Here is a 23504-nt window from a genome sequence, read left to right on the forward strand (position 1 = left end):
GTATTAAAGAAACCAAACAAAGCCTACAGATTAAAAATATTGTTTGGTGTAAACTGCTGCAAAAAGGTGCTTTTTGCTATTGCAGAACCCTGTGGGAAAGTACTTACTATTGCAAAACACATAGGGAAAAGTTTAAAAAAGACTTTGAGAGGACAAAAATCTTTCTGAGTTGACTTTGTCACCTTCCAGAGAATTTGTTGGCTCCATGCAGTTTCTTTTCCCAAACTAAATCCACAGCCATCAAGCTGTGACTGATGTGACAAAGATATTCTTAAGGTGAAATATTCATGTCTTTTTGAGTCATAGCAAAAAAAGATTACACCTAAAGTGTATTTTATGATGTGTACTTGAGTATAAGTATAGATGTACATCTAATGTAGAAGGCATACTAACTGAATACTTCTTCAGACTAAATTGTAAGATTTTAAGTTTACAACATATAGATAGTATTGCAGTATACGGCCCAACTTTTAGTATAGAATACTTACAGTACATATTCATAGGTTACTTTTTGCTGAGGCAGAGAAAACAGAAAAATGAGAAAAAGTGGAGACTTCTTTCAGAAAGGCAGTGCTGGGGATAGCACATTGTACAAAGTACAGGTAGGATTTGAGTTTTTCACACTCATTTGAATAAAACACATTAGCTATCTACAAGTATTTGCTTTAATATACTTTACACAATGTATAAAAGTCAGCAAATGTTTTCATGAATAGAAAACATAAGAAAATAAAAGTCAAATTTGTTTTTTCTAAAGGTCTTAATGAGAACATTACAATAACATGTTTATATTTGCATAGAAGTGAATTTAGTTTTACTGACAAATCTTAACAGAGTTTTATCCATATAAAAACAGGAAAGTCTTCGTAGCTTTGTTTCCTAATTAATCACTGAAAGGCTTGTGAACCATATAAAATGCTTATAAAAAACATAAAAAGTAAGTTAAACTAAATATAAATATTTACAGCTTAATGTCAAGTAACACCAATTTGTAGAAAACATTATCAGACAAAAAGATAAATATGGATAAAAAGAGACTTACAGTGATATGATGATGCTAAATTTTAACATTATTCCTAAAAATGCTTTTTACTATCCTGTGATATTTGAACAATCATAACATGTGAATAAATCAAAAGTGAAAGTGTTTGTGTGATGTGACTGCACTGCCTATATCACTGCTGAGCTGCTGTGGGGTTTAACACAATGAAAATCTATATATGAAAAAAGTACATCCTTTAAAAATATAAAGTATTGTATCACTTAAAATTTGTATTTACACTACAGGCAACTAATCCAGGCATGTATAGGAACAATGTTTTTAATCAGGTTACTATATAGATGGAAAGAAAAGATGAGTCCTTTAGGCTGTAAGACGACTTGGAAGCAATGCATTATGGATCACCATCTGGGGGTGGAGGCTGGCACAGCTTGTATAACCTGATCAGAGAAACACATATGAAACGTGACACTTGATTACAAACGGCACATAAATCCTAAACACATAAAAAAATAATCACTCAGCTGGAATCCCATGTTGGGCTTCACAATGTGTCTGTTAATATTTACTGACTTTTTTTGTTTTTCCTGCCATTTTTGTTCCTTGAAACTTAGATTCATGCACTGATATTAAAATTAACAACTTAAATAGGAAATTCATATGAATTCTCGTTTATTATTTGCAACCCCCCCCCCATTTATTCTTAAATAAATGTGAATTTTCTCTAATAAAACTAATAAAATAAAAATTTTCTTTGTTGCTCACTCTGTTGACTCATTTAGATTGTTTTTGTAAACGGCACAACTAATTTATTGATCAAATTGAAAAGTTTACCTCATTTTTATTTAAAATAACATGTTTTACCAGGAAAAAACGATCATAAACTGTATATGAATCTAGGAAATGTGATGGGAATAGTTGATTTAAACTACCGGTAAATAGATTCATTTAAATTAAATAAAAGGAATTGATCGTTTAGACCAGGGGTCTGCAACCTGAGGCTCTGGGGCCACAATGCGGCTCTCATATCCCTTCATTGTGGTTTTTTGGCTTTAAAGAAAAATGCTAACAACCAATAAATAATAGATTTGTTAGTTAAGTTTTGCCTTTTGTGTTTAGATCTTTAACATGTCAGAGAACTAAGCAAACTGATAGTAAAGGTTTAATCTACTGTCTGAGTGGTTCATCATTGGAAGAATTTCAAAGCACGTGTCTTCTGCCGCACAAAAATGTCTGGTTCCTGTTCGAAGGCAAAATACCCTTAAAGTATACGCATAAATAATAACTCTAATTCCAAGTAAATCTGCTGCAGCAGGAGGATCTTGTTTGAAACAGGATATGTTTTATTTTAAAAAGGAACGTGTATGTAATTCTGTCAAAAGTAGTAGAAGTTAAAATTGTTATCTGTAGAAAATATAATACTGTTTTAATTTAATTATTGGAAATGTTTATAAATGAATGGCTTAATGGCATCACAAACCTAAATTAAGCGTATTTTTCTAAAAAGTAACTGCAGCACTTGCTGAGTAAGAAACTGTATAGTATAGCATGAAACTGGACCAAAAGGCTCTTCAAGTGTCAAAAGTTGCAGATCCGTGGATTAGACTTATAAAAAATAAATGAATAAATAAAATTAAGTCAAAATTACTTTATTGTACTTGTACAATAAAAAAATGTTTTTAATAGTCTAATAAAAAAATCTGAGTAATCAAATAAATAAATAATAAAAAATTAAAACAGAAAAAAATAAAAGTTAGCTTCAGCAAAGTGGACTAAGCTGATAAAGAATATCCTCAACTGAACTGCATTTATTATTACTCACCCATGAGTTATCCATGCTGTCCATTTGCTTGCCTTTACAATATTTATACCACTTTTTTGTACAACATGAAAGAGACGATCAAATAATTTACCCAGATAATCTGAGTTTATATAGTTTATAGAGTTTTCTTTATTTTAATGACTATGAAAATTGTAGATTCAAACTGAAGGCAAAAGGTGGCTACTTTGATGAATCTACAATATGACATATTTTCAGTTGTTTCACACTTTTTTGTTAAGTATAGAATTCCACATGTGTTAATGAAAAGTTTTGATGCCTTCAGGGTGACTCTACAATTTCCATAGTCATGAAAATAAAGAAAACTCTTTGAATGAGAAGGTGTGTCCAAACTTTTGGTCTGTACTGTACATCTATATAAAAACATATGAAGAATGAATCTGCAGTTGAGAACCAGGTTATCAGCCAAGTGGAAGTGTGTTCCTTTGAGGATGCAGACTGTGGGCTAAAATCAGTAATCTAGTTGTACAAAGACCAAAGAAATGGAACTCTTTGTCTACTTGCTTAATACTCAGCCTTAAGTGTTGGATTGGAGGTTAAATCACTGAATGTTCCAGGCTAGGACTGCAGCTCACTGCTCCCCCAGGGGGTAGGCTACCCGCTGGGGTATGATAGCTATAGGACTAACTATATCATCTAACAGGGAGCAAATGCAAAAACATTTTTTACTAATATTTCTCCTGGTAAGGATTTTTATTTCAGGCAAAACTCCAGATACGCTGACTTTCCTAAAGACCAATGAGCCACGACAAGACTCTTACCTTGGGACTGATGTGGGCGTTCGATCCCTAACCCCCAGATTCTTGGCAGAATTCTGAACTCTTGCCCCCTAAAAGATAAACAGACCCGCAACAATTAAGGGCCTCATAGATCGAGCTGAAACCGCAACAGTAAACGGGCAGAAACACAACAAGCCAGCTGACATTTGTGCTTTGTGAGAGCAGACTTTTGTTCTCTCCAAAAATCCCATTAAAGCATGACGGTGACTCACATTTTCCAGAAAAATAACCAAATATTTTGACTGAAATGTTATTTCGAGTCCGATTTTAATGGAATGCTTTGATGTGCTGGTAAACCATCAAAAATTGATGACTTTATTTTGGTGATTAAACTGAGTTTTTTATTCATAGACGTAAATTCAAACATTGATTCTACGGAACAGCTGACACAAAAAACGTGAGCTCACATTGCAGCGTCCGTGTTTATATTGTAAAATTCTCAAAAACGTCCAGACTGGAGAATTATTCCTCTTTTTGTGACATATTCAGGTTTTTGGCTGCTTTGTTTGAAGTCTTCTGAGGTTACCATGAACACATGAATTTCTAGATTCAAACCTTTTTTTTTGTGCTGCCTTCAGAAAAGAGAAAACACCAATCAGAGACGTCACCCGCTGCCTCTTTGAGGATGATGGCAGCATCCCTCCCAAACTGCAGGAGTTGACCTCTCAGTTCCAACTCTGACATCCAACAGTCTTCCCTGAGCTGCATCCAGCTCACAGAGGGCATCAACAATTATTCAGTTTATTTCATAGCATTTTTTCTGATGCTTTGAGACGAAATGTGAACCTTTGCAGAGGTAAGAGACAAAAATTTAGGGCATTTTTTCATTTGCTTTATAATTTTGGAGACCTACAAAATCATTTTTACTTTCTGAGGTCTTAGATTTGGTACACTTAATTTTTAAAATATTAAGTTTTGGACTTGTTAAACTATGACATTTAATCGAATCCGTACAAAGCAGCTATGTATTTCTCTAAATAGTTGCATTGTGTTTCATGAATTGAAAAACAAACGCAAAGAAATTAAATTATTACCGTATTGTCCAGAGTTTAAGTCGCATTACAGTATAAGTCGCAGGAGCCAAAAAATAAAGAAGAAAAAACGCTTATATAAGTCGCTCCTCAGTATAAGTCGAATGAAAAGAAATGTGACTTATGCTTCGAAAAATATGGTAATTTGTAAATTCATGCTTTAAATTGCATGACCTCTAATAGTGAAAAATGGTGGAGTAATCATGATTTGGCTTACATTGCAGATTAGTTCACCAAGTGACCACTAGGGGGTTTTACACAAAAATCTCAGTCATCTATAACTACAATATTAAACAGCATTACAACACAACTAAACTGTTTTATAGGTTGTACTGTTTTAGTGCTCTTATATAATAAACTAGCACAAACTGGCCCCCAAAAAGTGTGTGTGGTCTCTTGATTGGCAGGCTTAGCCACAAGGTCTGGACATTTCAACTGTAAAATAAAACAATCTAGGAAATCAAATTTATCAATTTTTTAAGAAGTTTTAGTTCTTTGCAAAAGTTTAAGGCAAGTGTGAAAAAATTGTGTAAACTAAGAATACTTTCTTGTATAAAAATAATATTACTTTCATCAAGTTACAAAATGCAAAGAGAGCAAACAACAGAAAAATCTAAATCAGGTGTCCCTTTCGCTTTTAAACCAGCATATTTATATAAATAAATATAATATAAATATATTATATATTATATGATATTTATATGATATATTGATGTATTATATGATATTTAGATACGATTTCACAAAGTCATGGATTTTGTAGGATTATAATCAGGTGTGTGATCAAATGATTCTACCAAATAGGTACTGATGATCATCAACGTCACACATCAATTGCAATCCAACCATGGAGTAAAACAGAAACATGTGTAAGAGGCTCAAGACCAGGTGAGGAACAGAAAAACCGCTACCTAGGAAAGGTTGAGGAAGATTGGTTCATGTCATGGTAAGACTGAGCACAGATCAAGTCACGAGTGCTTCCACTGCATCATCAAGGTCTATTCCTTCTCTCAGCTTTTTATGTGGGACAACATGCAGAATCCGTGACTTTCAAATACGTTTTATGCCCCACTAAAATGAAGTACTTCCTCAAAACATCTTTAAAAAGCTGTATTTTTCAGATACGAGTTGGGCTGAATAAAAGTTGGAACTCTCTTGAAAAAGTGCAAACAGTTTAACCCATATGGAATAAATGTGTTAATATTTACTTTAGCTATAACTGAGTGCGATAAAACTAAGGAGTGACGAGCAAAAATAAAGAGGAAATCTAGATTTTTTACGTCAAAGAACATTAAAATTACATTTACAACTCAAGCCATTTTACTGATAGGTTTTGTGCCTTAAGGTGTTGTTGACAGGAAACTATGCAATCAAATCTATGTGTTAACTTTTGCTCTCACTGAGGCTTTTGGATTCTTACAGAAACGCAGAGTTCCCAGAGCAGTCAGTTTACCGTGCCGCATACGTTAAGCCACGTTGGACCCAATGGAGCCTGCAGCTCAGATAATTATTCACTAAGCAGAAACAGGCTGTGGATAGAAAACCTCTCTGGCAGAAGATCTCTGCTCCCAGACTTTTGCTACAATAAACTCTGCCAGCGGCACCAGCGAGCTGCACACACAGGGAAAAAACCTCTATGCAGGCAGCAGAGCAGGTGAGAGTTACATTCCTTGATTAACCCAATTCGGATTAACTTAATTTCTGACCCAAGAATTTGTTACAGCACTCATAATTTAATGCAAAAATCTGCTTAAAATTTACACGATTTTCAGATTACAGTAGCTGCATAGTGCACTGTGTGTTCTTGACTTCATAGTACCTGTGTTCATTTCATTTGATGAATACCTTCATTCATATTGCCTCTCATTAATTTATTATATGTTTTGCAATCTTCTCTGACTACTGGCCGAATATAAAACAATCTAAAGCCCAGAGGTCCTGCAACAGACTTTAGAGCAACCGGTATATGTGATTGATCCTTTGACATTTCATCTCCAGCGTGAGTGTCCTTGAGCAGGAATGTAACACTGATTGACAGGTCATTAGAGTGAATACTTTCTCAGGAGTGCAATACTTCAAATCTTTGCTAACTCATTAATATTAGATCCATTACAGTCTTAAAGTGCATATTTCAACAGTCCAGTTCAATAAACGTGATTGACAGGACTTCTATTGATATCATGGCTGAATCGACATAATCTTCACAAATATGATATAGTTTAAAAACGTAAACATCACAGCTCTGTCCGACCACAGCGGGAGATCGGAATGTTTTTTTTTTTTTTTTTTTAACTTGTCCTGTCCAACAGCTAGGCAAACAGATGAGAGCTGAGGGCCTCTTGTGTTGGACATATTTTATTTTAACAAGAGGGGTTATTCATCTTCAGACAAACCAAAGGTATGTCTGAATAAACCCCTTTTGTAATTGAGGCCAAACTTTATTAATTTCAATCGTGTTTGAAAATCTTTGGTGTTGGACCGGACGGAAAAGGAAAGAGGGGAAGAAGAGAGAGGGACGTTAGAGAGAGGGGGGGGTAGGAGGGTGATAATAGGAGGGGAAGGGGGGTAAGACCATGAAGCAGCATAGAGCAGACAGGTTTACTGGTTGTTTATCGTTACGGTACGGTTCAAATGTAGTACAAAAAGGGCGGGGCCTGTTCACACACACTCAAATATTATCAACACACCTGCTAGCCGCAAAAATGTCCACATGTCAACATGTACACAAAACAGATAGTGTTCACGAACGCATACCTATGCCTTTAAACCAACTAGTGTGAAATCTTTCATTCATTCAATCATGCAAACTATTAGTGCAAAGGTGAGCTAACACCTGTGCTCAGGTGAGTGTTTATGTTCTTCTAAAATGGATGGTGGAATGTGAAAAGAAGGAGGAGGAGTGAGATCGGAATTTTTGATTAAGGTGTTTTTGAATGATCCAAGAAATGCTCACAAGCTTTTGTTGGCAGATCAAGAGATTATCATTACATTATGTGTGCAATGTTGTTAACTGTTAAAAAAAAGTGATTACTTTTATTCATATGAATATTTAGAACTATTACAGTTTAAAGTATCGTTTTCTTTTTCTTTTAAGTAAAGTGAATTTTGAAAGACAAAGCGGTGATAGAAAATGTTCAAACATTTCAAAAGGTTTCATCACTATTTAGGTGCAAAATAACAATTTCTCAAGAAATGTTTTGTCAATATTTAAATTTAGCTCAACATTCCGTTGAAATAAATGATGTCCACAATGTTTTTCAGAACGTGTATATAGTATGTTAAAGCTGAACTCAATTTTCTGTCATTTTGTTTAATGCAACACAAACTCAAACATCATCTGGAAGTAATATGACCAAACGTTTGTCCAGAATGGAAGATTTTGTTCAGGCTGTTTCCATTTCTGGGAATCATTCATGCAAATGAGCGTGTGCGTCATTTGTACCTGCTTCCTCATCACGTCAGTGGTCTGCATGATGCAGCGAGGGGGTAGGCCGTGATTGCGAGCCAGCAGGGTGGCCTGCTCCAGTGTCACACTCAGAGTGCAGCTGTTGATTCAACAGAAAACACGCTGTTAGGTCAAAACACTGTTGATTTAATTTGAAAATATCTACTGTTGATGGCTGTTTTTAATTTAAAATGATAAGAAGAAGGACAGTGTGGCGATTTTCTGGTTTATTTTCCAACCATTTGACAACCTTTTTGCACCTCTCCACACCTCATCATTACCGTCCGTCACGTACATGAATTAATCTTTTTTTTCATATTACTTCTACTGAAAGGTTAGTGACAGTCGGCAAACATGTTACATCTGGACAATGACAGCTCGCTCGTCTCTGCTTTAGACTGAGCGAAAGGCAGAGACTGTGAACCGGGAGCTGACCGTCAGCACCTGAGGAGCATCATCAGGATTGATGCTCATTGCAGGCTGAAAAGGAAGGGTCCAAGGACGAGTCAGTGTGTCTCCTGTGGACGATATGGCTTTGTGTGCGATAGGACTGTTGGCGTGAGCCTGTGATTCATTGGTTACAGCAAACTTTCTTCCCAGGCACATGCGTGGCCACACTTTCCCTCTCTCTCATCCCGACACACAAACACAGATGGCAAGGCATGGATAAATCCTTCAAGGGCTAGTGACAAGTGTGAAGGCTGCTGGGTGACCTTTGTATGATAACAAGCAGCTCCAGTGTATTGATCTGGGCCCTTTCCCTGCAAATTGAACTGTCCACACTCTTAACATTGAAAGCTTCACTTTCATTTAATAACATTGACTCTCTAAAATATGTTCGCAGCTTCATTTATCTTTTGGCTCTTTTATCTATCTATCTATCTATCTATCTATCTATCTATCTATCTATCTATCTATCTATCTATCTATCTATCTATCTATATATATATTTATATCAAAAGTAACTGTATCAAAAGTAACTGTTTCGGTAAATCAATGAAAAAAATGGAACCAAACAGTATTTTCCTGTAAGTGCATAGAGACATCCCACCTACAAAATAAACAAGGTTTACTTTCACACACCAGAATATTTCTAGCACTTTTATGGAGCTTCCCATGCTGACAAAAAGGGAGTTTGGGGGGGGTTAAATCATTCACAGAGGATCTTTAAATATCCCATCAGCTGGAGCAAGATGAAGGCCTGCACCAAATCTGTGTGCACAAAGCTGCACGGTTTCCCATTTCATTAGGGAGGGGGGAGATACTGAGAGATGATTTAAACCCCTCAGTTTTATGCTGTTCCAACCCGAATCCCATTTACATTGTCTGTTTCTGAAGAACCGAGTGCATGCTGTTAAATGAGAGGAGAGGGGAACACAAAGGAGGAAGAAGAAAGAGGGAAAATAACAGAAATCTGTCTTCCTTTACACTAAACGGGGGGGAAAAAGAACGATATCTGCAAATCGTTCAGCCTGTTAGTGCCGTTGAAAGTGGCGTCTTTTTCGTAAGACACTATCAAGTGTTTAGATTTGTTCTGGTATCAAAGGAAAAACCTCTCCCAATTTTTTTATGTGGTGGTGAGGAAGAGAAAAAAATCTGGAAAGGCACAAAGCGCACTGCGAACTGCTGATTCCAACAAAAATATTCCACTCTCCCTGTTATTAAAACTCATCCATCAAGCCAACGATCCAACCAATAGAGCTTGAGGAGGCTGCAACACTAATGAAACAATTTCCACACAATTATGGAGTATCCTGGCTTCTATAATTTTTTTAATCATCACATATTCTTTTTTTTTTCTTTTGCAGATATAGTCTTCTGTCAGCTTTAGGTAGCTATTTGTGAAGCTGCAGCTGCCAGAGTTGATGACACATTTTTCAGAGATGCTTCCACTCGTCTTTCCCTCTCCTGACTTCGACATGCTTGTCACTCTGCAGCTTTTACAGGCGGCGTTTAAGGAGAAAGCCGAAACACAAATAACCTCCAGTGTGGCAGCACGAGTCACCTGCTATGTCACACTACACTCAACATGCCTGTCTGGGTGAGTGTGCAATCGCACACAGAGATATAAACATGCATACACATGGGTTAATAAAGTAGCTCAAGTCATTGCACTGACAGGAACTTTCTATTAGAGCTCAGGCGAGCAGGCGGCTCCCTCTGCAGCTCTTTATCAAGCCATCAGTCACACAGAGGGCATGCACGAGCATGGGAGCCTGTGTGAGACAAAAAAGATATAGGAACTGTCACGGGGTGAAGAAAGAGGGCATCACAGGGATAGGCGGGCGGGCGGAGAAGACTATGAGATGAAGATGAAAGCTGAAACTGGAGATCAGTGATGACAAATGATCAGGATATTTCTGTGCTGATGCATGCTGCCCTCGCCAACAGGTGAATCAGGCAGACAGATAGTTTTCAATAAGACAGGAAGCCATCGACCTTTCCCACTCCTGTGTAAAGTGCTCTACCCACTTAAGACTCCATAATGTAGTCGTGGAAACAGCAAATCCTTTTAACGTCAACATCCTGCTATTAATTAAGGCAGAGAAATTTGTATGAACAATAAAGACCCGCCCAGGACGGAACCTGCAGCAGCTCACCCACCGATGAACGCCACTGTTGCACATGACGACATGCGTGGCTCCCAGGCGTGAGCAGAGCTCAGACGCCACAGTCAGCAGCCCCACTCCTGACGCCCCGCAGGCAGTGTACTGACAGGCGGCGGTGCGGCGACAGCTGATGAAGCTCTCCATGAGGCGGTAGAGATCCTCCAGAGCATTGAAGGGGCGCATAAACTGGACAGAGGCGGAACAGAAGAGGTTAGACCAGACATAAAGGAATCAAACTGAGAATTGTGACGATTTATGCTCTTTAGGTCGTCTTGAGGAGATTCTGTATTGATATTTCATTATTTAGCTGCAGAACCTCTCCAAACAATCATTAATTAACAAATAAACAAAAAAAAATAATATAGTGAATGATCTTTTTAACAATTGTCTTTTTAAAAATGTCATACTTTGTTCCTCTCTGCTGGATCTCATCAATGGGCACTCTAAACCTGCAAACTGAAAAACCTTCCTATGTCATAGAAATGCACAAATGCTCCCCTGTAAATGCCCGTACACACAATAAAACACACAAGGTTTTAAAAGTCACACCTTATCTATGAGAGCAGCTTTGGGTGATGTGCTAGGCGTCATGTTGGACTGATCGAGGAAAAAGGCCCTGCAGGAGACAAAGCACAGTTGGTCTACCAAGATGGAGATGTAAAGTTGTTGATTCTGTGGCACCACAGCATGAAATCAACAACGTTTCTCTGCATCATTAGGTCATCGAGAACTCTGGCAGCCTCTCTGGAAAAGTAGGCCAGCTGCTTATTATGGAGGACCAGCATCTGACCATCAATCATCAGAGTAACTTGGGCGCAGCGAGGCAGAAACACAGACTAAGCATCTCTTGTCCTGGGCGTCATTCCAAATGTCACTGTCTCATTCATTCACAGAATGAATGAGACTGGATGAAGCTGTTCTCCTCTTCCTCCACTGGAGGCAGTACTGCAATCTGTTTAAAATACAGGTTGTCTACAATAAAGGCTACATTTACTAACCCACAGCCTTTGGACGGACTTCATTATAAAGTATTGGATTTATTACGCAGTTCTGATATCACACATATAATTAAAAGAATCCGTGAAGCACATCTCATCTATTTGCATTAATTCTGCTCTCAAGTAATTAGAATGGGGCCAAGAAGGCATTCATTATGAGAGGGGTATTGCTTTATGACATAACATTAATTAAATCAATTAATCAAAGTGTTGCTCCACACCCCGGATTCAGAATTTGTAATTAATAATAGACCGTTCCGTTGAAATAAAAAAAGGCGTTCTGCAGGAAATATGTGTGCAGCAAGCAGGACACTGAATCCTGAAACATTCAGCTAATTCTCTAATGAGTCTGAAGACTGAGTAAATTTACCAAAGCTCCAACACGTACTCTATTTAGATCATTACCGGGAACATTTTACACATTCACTTGTTGCGGGTTTCCAAGCACCGAGTCACCGTCCGTCACGTTACACATTAACCTCGCAGCACGAGATGAGCAAAGTTTACAAAGTGTTCCGATGGAGCTAACAGCTCGGGTAATAGGTTCAATATGGCCTCATTATTGAAAAGATGCTCACATTGAGAAGGAGGAGGCACAGTTGGAGGACAGTGATTAAAACTCAAACTCTTGAGATGAAAGATAATACTACAAAATATTAGATGATATACCCTTAAGTTGTAATGTTTCTTTAAAAAATGGCTTCTGTTTTATGTAATAATTTGTAGTAGCAGTTATTTCCATCAAAGTGTGTTTGAGCCAAAATGTCTTTCAATCTGTTGTAAATATAAATCTTTACTGTGTGCATTCAAGCAAGTCTGCAAAGAAATGAGAAAAAATGTAGGATAAGAAACTGTGCAAAAATGATCCACAGTGAAATTTCCAGCCAATCAATCCTGCAAAATGTTTTTTTTCTTTTTTTATCTAAAAGACGCACTCCAATGAAAATGGTGTTTTTGGTGTTTTTAATACGTTCTTTTGCTATTTTTCTGATGACGCAGGTCATCAAGTAAATCATTAAGTTTTAAAATGTGTCAATTTAAAACAACATTTATTGTAAAATGTAAAATCAAAGAAATAAACATTTTAGTTGATTTAGTAGATCGATTTGAAACAATATGACTGGAATCTGACTGGTTACGTGTAAATTTCCCACAATAATCTAAACAACTGAAGTTTTATTGTCATTTCTGATGAGCACCTTTAGTTTTTTTAGTGTTTTTAACATTTTTCTAGCAGCATTTTTCTAATTATGGCCGACATTTATAAAGAGAATAAAGTTTAAAATTGCATTTCTGAGTATTTCATTATTCAAATTGTCGTGAATCAGGAGCAGACAAAAAAAGGTACAGTTGGAAAAAGAGCTTGTTTCTACACAAGCTGCCTGCTCCAAGCTTTCAGTTCGGGGTTGCTCCATGCCAATGGTCCCGCCAATAACTCGGTGAATTTCAAACTGCCACAGGTTTATTGATTTTGACCAAAAATGACATTAACATAGTTTAGAAAAAGAAGAAAAAAAGAAACTGTGAACGCTTTTAAAATAGATCAAAAGATGATTGGAGTGGAACTTTAAAGTTAAATATCAAATATTTGGGGTTACAGTTTGGTGAAACTAGATTTCTGATGCTGTTTCACAGCAACATTTTGTAAAACGTATATTAAAACGTATTGTATTTGTTTCGCTAATGCAAAATGTATTTCTTAAATGAACAATAAATAAATAAATCAATTCTCATGAGTTTTTAAATACAAAGTGGACCTGCATTACACCTGAGCACAGCCAAAAAGAAAAAGAGATGCATGGCTAAAAAGGGGCTGTTTAAGAGTGGCTTCCACTGTTTTATAATTGTCTGGCAGTCAAGCTTTATCTCCTCATCAAGCAGTTACTATAAAATAATCCACAAGAACATTGTAGGTGTAGGAGCAACAGCATTTCTTCTGTTATGTAAGCCGTTTCCTCCTCACATCTTTGCGTTTAGTAGCTATCAAGGCAACCATGGATAAAGCAAGCCTGTAGCTCTTGAGGCAATAGTTAAAGCCCCGCCGACTACACATGCACACACACAACTCAGCCAATAGGTTTTCACATGAGCCTATAATGGAGAACCTGGCTGCAAGCCAAAGATGACCTGCTCACTGTCTAGTGGGTTTATTTTATTGGGCCAGGGAGAACCTCTGATGCTCTTTCTTTCTGTTTCAGTTGTGACAAAACAAGCCTCTTTAAAGCTCAGGAGCAAATGAAAAAAAAGAGGCACGTATGCTTACAGTAGCACTGTGGGAATGACGATATTAGCTTCCCGCCCACTTAAAAAATGCAAAAGACATTTTTGAAATACAATCACAAAAAGAACATTTAATTAAAAAAAATTTGCCAAATAAACCAGACATTATTGTGTTCTATGACCCCTGATGCTTGAGGATTATTAAATTCTCCACAAACCCCGGCGGATGTAGTCAAGCTGCTTTAAGGCTAATGGGAGCATGGCAGTGTTCATGCTGCAAACACACCAGCAAGACCATGAGCAGGAAATGTGCTGATGTCACTTATTCACTGAAAGCCTTCCTCAGAATTGTAGGCAAACCAAAGCCAAATATAGAAAATTTAGCATAATCACAGTTTTTAACAGCAGTTGGGAAGATCTTCTAAAGTGAAGAAAAGGATCAGCGTTTGAAAAAATGCAAAGATTTCAGATGCCTTTTTTTAGTCTGACTTTTTTACAATGTTGATTCACATGTCAACTCTGAATTTTGAATTTTTTTCCTTGAAGTTTTGTCTGATTAAACTAAGGATTTGACTTTTACAAAAAAAAAATCATTTAGCCAACATGACTTAATATTTTATCAAAGTCCTCACAACTCGTCTTATTTTTTAAGGTTCTGAATATATCAAAAATATTGGCTTATCTCAAGGGTCTTTATTGTTTAAGTTAGAATTCGGATTAAAAAATTTAGAATTTATAAGCTTTCTTTTGCTAAATTTAATTTAAGGTATGTTATAGATTTCGACATTTTGTTTCTGAATTGTGTCATTGTTTCTTCAAGTTTCAAAAAGAATTCTCTTCATCCTGACATTAAAAAAAAGTAGTTTTTCCACCTTAAAACTCTGAGCTTTCTCTAATTTTAAATTGTAAAGTTTTCAAATTTTTGAGATTTTTCTCAGTGTTCTTAATAAAAAGACTAAATTCTGTCATGTATCAAAAATCTAAGTTTTTACTGGTCTAGAAATGTTGACTATTTTCAGAATTATTTTGAAATTTTTTAAATGTGATAAATCATCAGAAGTTTTCCAAAAATTCACTTTTTTTTCTCACTTTTCTCTCAGAGCTCTGTGGTTTTTTAATTGACATCTAAAACAAAACCCTAAATCCTGCCTTGTTTTTTTTTAAATAGTCACGTTCGTCTTAAAATTTTAGGAAAAAGAATCTAAATTTTCAAAACATTGAACCCATTTTTCTTTTGTGCTTGCTTAAATTTGCAATATTAAAACCTTCTTTAGTTGTATTTATTGCCATTCTAGTAACAATTTTTAAAAGAGGTCTTTTGTTTCCCCGAAAATAAACAACCAAACCCCTTTAGATCAACTGCCAGTGATGCTGTTTTAATTATAAAATAACCCATAAATATTTTTGGAATAACTACATTAAAAATGTCTGCTTATTTACTCACATACTCTTGGCTTCACACTACCTATCAAAAGGCTCTACTAAAGATACGAGTTATTTCATGGAAATGTAAAGCCTCATACGTGCAGAGCTGAAATGATTACAGTCCTGCAATGGTGGAATCAAAGAAAAGAATTAAATGAAGGCATCACAGCCCTCCAGGCTTAATAAAGACAGGTTCAACGCACAACGACTTCCTCAGCCAAAACGACTGTGGGAAAATATGGTAAAGGGCCCTTCTGCTTTATGAAAAATACATAAGAATCTCATCAAACCTTTAGGAAAATTCAATATTGCTATAAAACTTGAAGATCCCAGTGAATGAACTAAAAGGAAAAAGCAGATTTGGGGAACACAGCCTTAGTTTCTCTCCAATGCTCTGCCATAAATCACCTCCCATCCTCCCCAACCACACTTCATTTGTCATTGTTGCAACAGTCATGCTGCAACAATAGTGTGCTCACTTCATTCTGATGCCTGTTCATCCAGCTTCTAGCTTCAAAATGGATCATTTCTAATAAATGCAGGACTTTTATAACTCCTTTAGCATTCTTAAATATATTAGGATTCGAATTTATATTCAAGTAAAATATGTAAATTATTCATCAACTAATGAAAAATACTTTTATGAGGTGATTTTGTCAAAGGTGGGCCGGAATGTGTGTAATATTTGTGCTGATCCTTAGTATTTCTTTTGGTGTTGGGTGGTTTTGTATGTTGTGCTGTTTTGTTTAGTTTTTACTTTTGCATGCGGTTTAATTTTATTGGATCATGGACCTGATTACACACACCTGGACCTCATTGGGCAGAACCCCTCACCACTGCATAAATGGAACTCTGAGCAGTTGCCGGAGAGGGAAGCACCTGAGGCAGACGCACGCAGCGCAGTTGAAGCGTGCCGCAAGGAATGAAGCTCCGGTTGAGAGCCAAAGGAAGGCGGACCAGCTGATCGCCTTGAAGACGTAGCGGGAGCCGTGTGAGACGGGGGCGTCGACCGTGTGGAGGAACGCCGAGGCTGACCGAGAAGTTGCGTGTGGGACCTGAAGGCCTGACGATCGGTGCATAAAGGAAAGTCTGCTCTCCCGACCGGCCTGGATGCGTGTGGCTGATGTTGGTGTAACACCCTGAAGTTTTTTTCGTTTTTTGTGTGTTCGTTTCAGCCGCACAGACGCTGGTTTTTTCCCCTCCACGGCCGGATTCAACGGTGGACTTCGGGGGGGCGCGGCTTTGGGACTGGACTCTTTTAGCTGGGACTTTTAATCAAACTTTTATGTCTTTTATTTTTTTTACCATTTTACAGCTGTTTTTAGACTACTATTTATTAAATCCCTTTTTACATTTTTAATTGTTTCTAGTCATTTTTGCACAGTATTTTATCGAGCTGATTCAATCACCAGTGTGACAATTTCTCCCTTTGAAGGGCCTGAACTCTGTGCTAGAAGAAGCAGAAATAGAGACAAAAAAGGAAAATTTGCGAAGCGGACAATCACCAGCAACCAGAATTTAACATTCATGTCCAATAATGACAAACTTTTATGAGTTTGTTTACAAATACCTCACAGTTGGTGGAGGAATAACCTACAACCACGTTGTTATCTGGTGATAACAGATGACCAGCTAGCAATCCATGAATTAAAACAACAGAAAAAATGCGATACATCAACTTGTTTGGCAGAGTTAAACGTCCTGGTTTGTTGCTCATCTTTTATCATCATTATACACCATTTATTAGCATGTGTGGGCTTTTATTATCCAGATAAATGAAAGATTTTTATCCAAGGAAAACAGACTCACTTTCAAAACAGCTTCGTGATATAGTGCAGAGTATGTATCTACTAAAACTCTGTAAAGAAGATTTTGAGTGTCTGTAGTAAAAGATCAATGAAGATACCTGCAAGGAGTTGTTTCAATAAATTAATAAATACAAGGTAAAATAATTGACCCAGATGAAGTAACCAGGCGGCAAGGTTAAGGATTTTTCTTTAAAAATTGTTTTGCTGCCCAGAACTCTCATTCAGATTACATTTTACTCAGCTTTCCTCATGAAACGATCATGGCTCTCCACTGAAATCCTTCCTATGATCACATTTAAGGAAATGTGACCTCCACATTTTATATTTCCATTTTTGACAGAAATGAGGAAGAGAGAGAAAGAACCTTGTCTGTTATTAAGTTAACTTGTTAGTCAATAAATTAAGATATGATTGTGTTTTCAGACATTTTTTGGATACATTTATTTCAAACTGATAATTTTTTATTTTATTGAAACAAATGTATCACATAAATAAATAAATTAAAATGAAGAAAAACAGTACCAAAGTTCAAAAACGGCTTTGGATCACTTATTGAGTCACCTTTTTCAATTCAATCCAAACTTAAATTTATATAAACAGTATTTTTACAGAATTACATGAAACAAAATTATACACCAAAAACAATTAATTACGACCAAAAGATTTTTGTAAAACATAACAGTGAACGTTGTTGACTCCCTTATATCTATTGATCATATCACCTTTTATATTTGCTTTACATGCTTTTTATTGGATTAGGAATTTTTTTGTATTTCCTGAAGCCATATTTATTATCTCTCACATTGAAGAGCCTTTAAATGCTCTTTGGTAATTGGTTATTTTTTATTTTGAACATGATTTTAATTATTTTGAAATCAATCTGGTGGCCGCATATTCATAATTTATTTTATTTTTTTTAATTGACTAAGACAGTTTCTAAAAGCCTTTTAATATAGTGGAATGACAGATTTTGCCATGAGAATTTGCATTTTGCATACGATTTTTGTGAACATTCGATTTGTGTAAGTTCAAAGTCTCAGTTTATTCAGAATAAAGCCTTCTTTAATACTGTTATTTATTTGACATCACTTTAAAAATGTGTTTCTGCTCAACATTTTGTCCTCAGAAGAATATTGCTTATTTAAAATAGCAGTGCATTTAACATTAAAAAAGAAAAGAAAATGTTCTTTTTTATATAGTTTTGATAGTAATTTTTCTACAGCTATAGACACATTTGATTTCTGAATATTAGTAGTACATCAGAGGTTTAAAGTTCATGACGAAATCTCAGAATTAATGCAGTCTGGCTGACAATGCGAAAACTCTGAGCACACCCCTGGAGTTCATTCAGTTCAGGATTGCGTGTGAGGTGATCTTTCTGCCTGTCATTCATCCTCTGGCTCCAGCCCACATGTGGGTTCAGCCCAACCCTGCTGCGGCCCAGCACCAAGGATAACGAGCTGTCTGAGGTTGGAGCGCCACAGTGAAGAGCAAAGTGACATCTCAGCTGGGTTTCTGGTCAGCTGAAAGACTGATGGCAGCTGACAAAAGAAAACGAGACAGACCAATGATTGCTGAAAATTAAGTGGGAACACTTACTTCTTTTTCTTGAATTCGCTAAGTGTGTGTGGCTTGTAAAAAACTTTATTTTCTTTGTTTACAATGGGGCAAGAAAGTATTTGTCAGTCACTAATTCTACAAGTTGTCTCAATTAAGGAACAACTATCTATCTCCTTCTCTTGAAGACAACTGTCTTTATCCACAGAAGAACACTTTGACTTCATTTCTATGACTCAGACATTTGCCAGCAACATGAAGCCTTTTGCTTCCGCACTGACACTCTTTTTAAAATAAAACTGACAGAAGACACATAAAGTTCACTGAAGAGCCACAAGGGGCTCGTTGTGCTCCAATATTTAACTGTTCAAGTCACAGACCAACACACAAGCACTATTTGTATTTGTGCAAATTTGTAAATGACAATGAATTCAAATAATACCTCTTCTGTAAAGTATGGTACCTTTGTGCGTCTTGGTTTTTCAGCCTTTATTTTCATCATCTATTCATGCCAGTGTTTCATCAAGCACATTTTTAAAGTCCCACTTTATTCATCTTTTGATATATTGTAAAAGCGTTTCCAGTAGGTTTTTATTTATGACCATGCCATTTTTAGCCAAAAAAAAAAAAAAAAAGTGGTTTTCTACATAGTGGCAGAAGTTGATCTGTTCTGCGTTGTGGATGGGACTGTTGGTGGGTGTAAGCCTTCCATAATTTCCCATCATCCCGTTGTTTACGCTCTCTCCCACTAGCTTACAGCCCCTGACAACCCCAACTTAACATTAGCAGCGCAACAAAAATGACCAGCAATCTCGGACCTATCCAGATGTGCAGTTTTGAGCTAGATGCCAGCTCGGATGAGGAAAATGAAGATATGACTGCATGTATCTGTCTGCAAATGGATCTGAGCAGGCAGCTTGTAGTTTGTTTATATCAACTACAGCTACTTTTCAAACTGTATTTTTTTGTCTCCTCCTGATTCCCTACCATTTGAATAAATACTCAGAAACACAGTTTTGAGCGTAATTTCTTCATATATGTCCAGATCATGGGAAAATGCTACAAGAATATGTTAAAAACAACAAAAACACCCACCATTTCCATTGGAGTGGGTCTTTTATGGATTGTATTTAATTTAAGTGCAACCCCATTTCTTCTGAAATGTTCTGCAATGGATTTTATTTTTAATTCTATGAAACGGCTGAGATTAGTCTGAAACATCGCCAAAGTGACCTACAGTTGGTATGGTATTGCGTTAAAGACCCACTGTGAGGAAAATTGTGTTTTTTGTGTTTTTAACATGTTCTTGTGGCCTTTTTTCTGATTATGGAGGGCATATATTAAGACTATTAAGCTTTTTTGAGTATTTCTTTATTCAAATCATCAGACGATTTGAGCAGACGAGAAAATGCTGTTGAAAAATAATATATTTATTACGTGGAAAATACGCTGAACTGGCCAAAGGTTCCCTGCTACAAGCTCTCAACAATGGCGAGGTGTAGAGGGGGCGGGGTTGATCTGCACCAGTGGTCCCACCCAAAACTCAGAAGTGAATTTCTGAATAACTACTGCCTCTCTACAGATACTGTGTCCTAGGAAACGACACAATTTTTTTTATATTCGCAAAAAAACTGTATAATCATAATTAAAAGACCACTGGGAACACCTAAAATAGATCAAAATTGATTTAAGTGGGTCTTTAATTGGTTCAAATATTTACAAGTTATCACAAAATGTTTGTAAAAACTGTAGAGTTGCTCATCATGTTTTTAAAATGAATAATGGAAATGGATCAGACTGATGTGCCTGTGAAGCAGAGAGCTGGCTCCATCCAGAAAAATATTGATCTAGTATTTTGTGATTCAACATGCTCTGTGAGACCTGAATGACAGATTTGAGCACAGACTCCAGCATGTTCTCTGAAGTGGGCCTGTCTGCATCCTCACCTAAGACCACTAAAGCTCCTCACGACAACGGCTTGATTTTCTGGGGTTCATTAGACGACTGCAATGCGCTGTTGCTTAGAAAAAATGCAAAACATGATACAATTTCAACAAACATAAAACGTAGATTTTCTGAAACGCAGTGATCATTTTAAAATATGACTCGGCCTCATAAAATAAAAATGACTTTAGTGGTGAAAGGTCAACAGCAGAGAGAGCAGAATAAAGTATTAGAAATGACATTTAAGGTGCTGATCTCTCCACAACAGTGTTAACACGGAGAGCCAAACCAAATAAAAGAGATGGTGCAAAAGGCCAATTTTATGCCACAAAGGTTAAAAAATCTCCAAAGAGTTCCAAGGAAAACTAGTGACATAAAGAAACAGGAAAGCAGTTAAGATTCATGCCATGTTATCGCTGCTCGGTTTGCCTTTGGGAAGTCCCAATGCTCACTCGTGAATCTATAAAAGCTCTTGATAAACAACATTGTACTATTTTGTACTGCTGTAAATAAATCATTCAACTTCCTTCAGAATGTCCCTAAATAATAAGATTATGACTTTACCATGAGCACTTTGATCGTAGCGTTCCCGCTGAAGTTTATCCACAGAAGCATATGGCAGCTTAGCACTTTTCTTTTTTCAAAGTGAAATGGCACTTAAGGAATTATCGGTCTATAAAGAGCTACTTAAGATTCAGGAAGTTGCATAAAATAAAGTTTTTCATATGTCGTTCCCCCTCATTAAGTTATGCATTCGTGACAAATAACAAGCACTGTGGAAACCAATAGGGCGTGAGGTAAGCGAGTGCAGCAGCTGCACAGAAGCACTGCACCAAACCTGGGGACGTGCTGGGTATTCTCATCCAATCACTGCTTCCCCTGCTGTGAGTGCTCACAACCAATCACAAAACAGCCCCACTGCGCCCCTCTGAGCCAACCACCTTGAAGCACATGCTGAGTCTTGGAGAAGTTTAGTTAGAAGGTCATTTTCATGTATTTTATCTGAAAAAAAGCTGCTACATTATACAAAACGAGCATTATAGACCAAATAAGAAGGTCTCTTTAATATACCTTAATCTCTTGTGGTACTGTTTGACCTTATCCAGGGAGGCAGCATTGATCCGTGCCTGGTATTCCTCCACTGAAATGCTGTCTCTGTAGTAGTATCCCTCCATACTCTCCAAAGCTAGAAAGGATGAAAAAGTAAAGTTAAGGTGAGCCACAGTTATTCTGACTTCATGCAGAACCAATAACTGGTCATCATAGCTCCTGAACCAGTCCCACTTTACCTTGTGTGAAGAGCACTGGGTAGATCTTGACGCCTCCTCTGCTTTTCAGCCTGTAAGGGAGCTGTGCAAAGTGGAAACTCTCCAGGTAGAAACAGACCTTTAAGGCCTGCCGAGTGCCTTCTACTTGGTATGAAATGGGCGTATCTACACATGGAGAAACATGAGATCGCTAAAAAACGAATACTTTCAGATGAAGATGAAGTACAGTAATACAAAAAGTTAGATCTAAAAAAATTACACCTGAAAGAGGAGCCTTTTTAAGGCTTTCTTTTGTTTTACTCAAAAGTGCAGTTTTGTTTAAAGAAAAACAACTCCACTTCAACATTTCACTCAATTTAAAATAAGATATCAGTTCAAAGTATAATGTTGAATAATCATGCTACAAAGGAAGACATTTCAAGTTTCTTTGCTCAGGCAACATGGAAGTAAGAGGTGTATAAATTGCAAGTTTGTTGAAGAATTACTGAAAAAGTTAATCGCGAATAGGGGTGCACAATATGAGGAAAACCCGCTATATTTGTAATCAATATTGCGATGACAATATAACTTGCATAACAACCAAAAACATTTCCATTTCAATGCTACAGTTTAATTTAAATAAGAGTAAAAATAACAAATTATACTCCGATCTACATAGGAGGCGAAGGTCTAACATGAAAGGGCTTCATCCAATTGGTCAAATGCATAAATGGATATATCTGATTCGTTAAATAATTCAAGCTGCCATAAGATTGTTTTTTAATGTAACCATTTATTGCAATTTTTGCCATCTTTTGCAATATTCATATTGCACAGCTTGCAGGCCTTATCGAGAAGTTCTGATTTAGTACGACACTCCCTTTTTACAGACTAAATTTAGAAGACGAAAAAGATAAAAGTTTGTAATAAAACATTAGTTATCATATGAAAAGACTTTAAAGCCTAAGTTAAATGGCTCAAATGGATGTTTATTTATGGTAAAAAGATTGACAGCACATACTGGCAACCAGCGGTTCTCCTTCAAATTGCTGGAAGTAAAAAGTGACTTTTTCCAGATCCATAAGGGCCACCTGGGTGTCCTCCAGCATGGCCTGCTCGTCAGTCTGAAGAAGGAAAAGGATGGAGGCAAAATTGAAGTAATCCACCAAAAAGTAACTTATAGTTATAGAAAATATGTTTCTTGGTTTCATAGGAGCTCCAAACAGGCTGTAGGCAATTTTATTTCACTCAAACACAGGGTCCTCACACTTGGACCATCTACATGTTTGCTGTTTATCTCTGACTGTCCTTTTTTCTAGTAGTCTGCTGGTGGCCACAGCTGGATGTCGAACCCCCCCCCCCCCCCCCCCCCCCCCCCCCGTCTTACCATCCGCCAGATGCAGAGAGCAGACGGGAGGGGTGTCAGTAAAAGGTTTAGGGACCTCTGTCTGAGAGCGTTTTCAAGGCAGCACAGATGAAACCCAGCTGTTCCCTGTGAAGTGATGCCTGTGCGCTGTAAAGGATGTCACACCAACACATTCCTCCACTGATATGAGTGTACACAAAACTCAAACTCGCGGTAAACAACAGCTTCACTCCTG

General features: G+C 37.0%; 1 protein-coding gene across 2 annotated transcripts in view; it reads right to left on the reverse strand.

Annotated features, from left to right (window-relative positions):
- Positions 1 to 647: 647 nt before the first annotated feature.
- The window catches only part of prex2 (phosphatidylinositol-3,4,5-trisphosphate-dependent Rac exchange factor 2), a 94225-nt gene continuing 71368 nt past the window's right edge, over positions 648 to 23504 (reverse strand). For both annotated transcript variants that reach the window (XM_023949895.2, XM_078938683.1), the window contains exons 34-41: positions 22925 to 23027; positions 21946 to 22089; positions 21728 to 21842; positions 11254 to 11320; positions 10700 to 10890; positions 8093 to 8195; positions 3602 to 3669; positions 648 to 1440 (exon numbers count right to left, since the gene is read on the reverse strand). In XM_023949895.2, the coding sequence (XP_023805663.1) occupies positions 1395 to 1440; positions 3602 to 3669; positions 8093 to 8195; positions 10700 to 10890; positions 11254 to 11320; positions 21728 to 21842; positions 21946 to 22089; positions 22925 to 23027 (837 nt within the window). In that variant the 3' untranslated portion in view covers positions 648 to 1394. The remainder of the gene's footprint in view (positions 1441 to 3601; positions 3670 to 8092; positions 8196 to 10699; positions 10891 to 11253; positions 11321 to 21727; positions 21843 to 21945; positions 22090 to 22924; positions 23028 to 23504) is intronic.

This window comes from Oryzias latipes, chromosome 20, assembly GCF_053564925.1.
Source record: "Oryzias latipes strain Hd-rR chromosome 20, Olatipes_Hd-rR_3.1".
In the NCBI taxonomy this organism is placed as follows: domain Eukaryota; kingdom Metazoa; phylum Chordata; class Actinopteri; order Beloniformes; family Adrianichthyidae; genus Oryzias; species Oryzias latipes.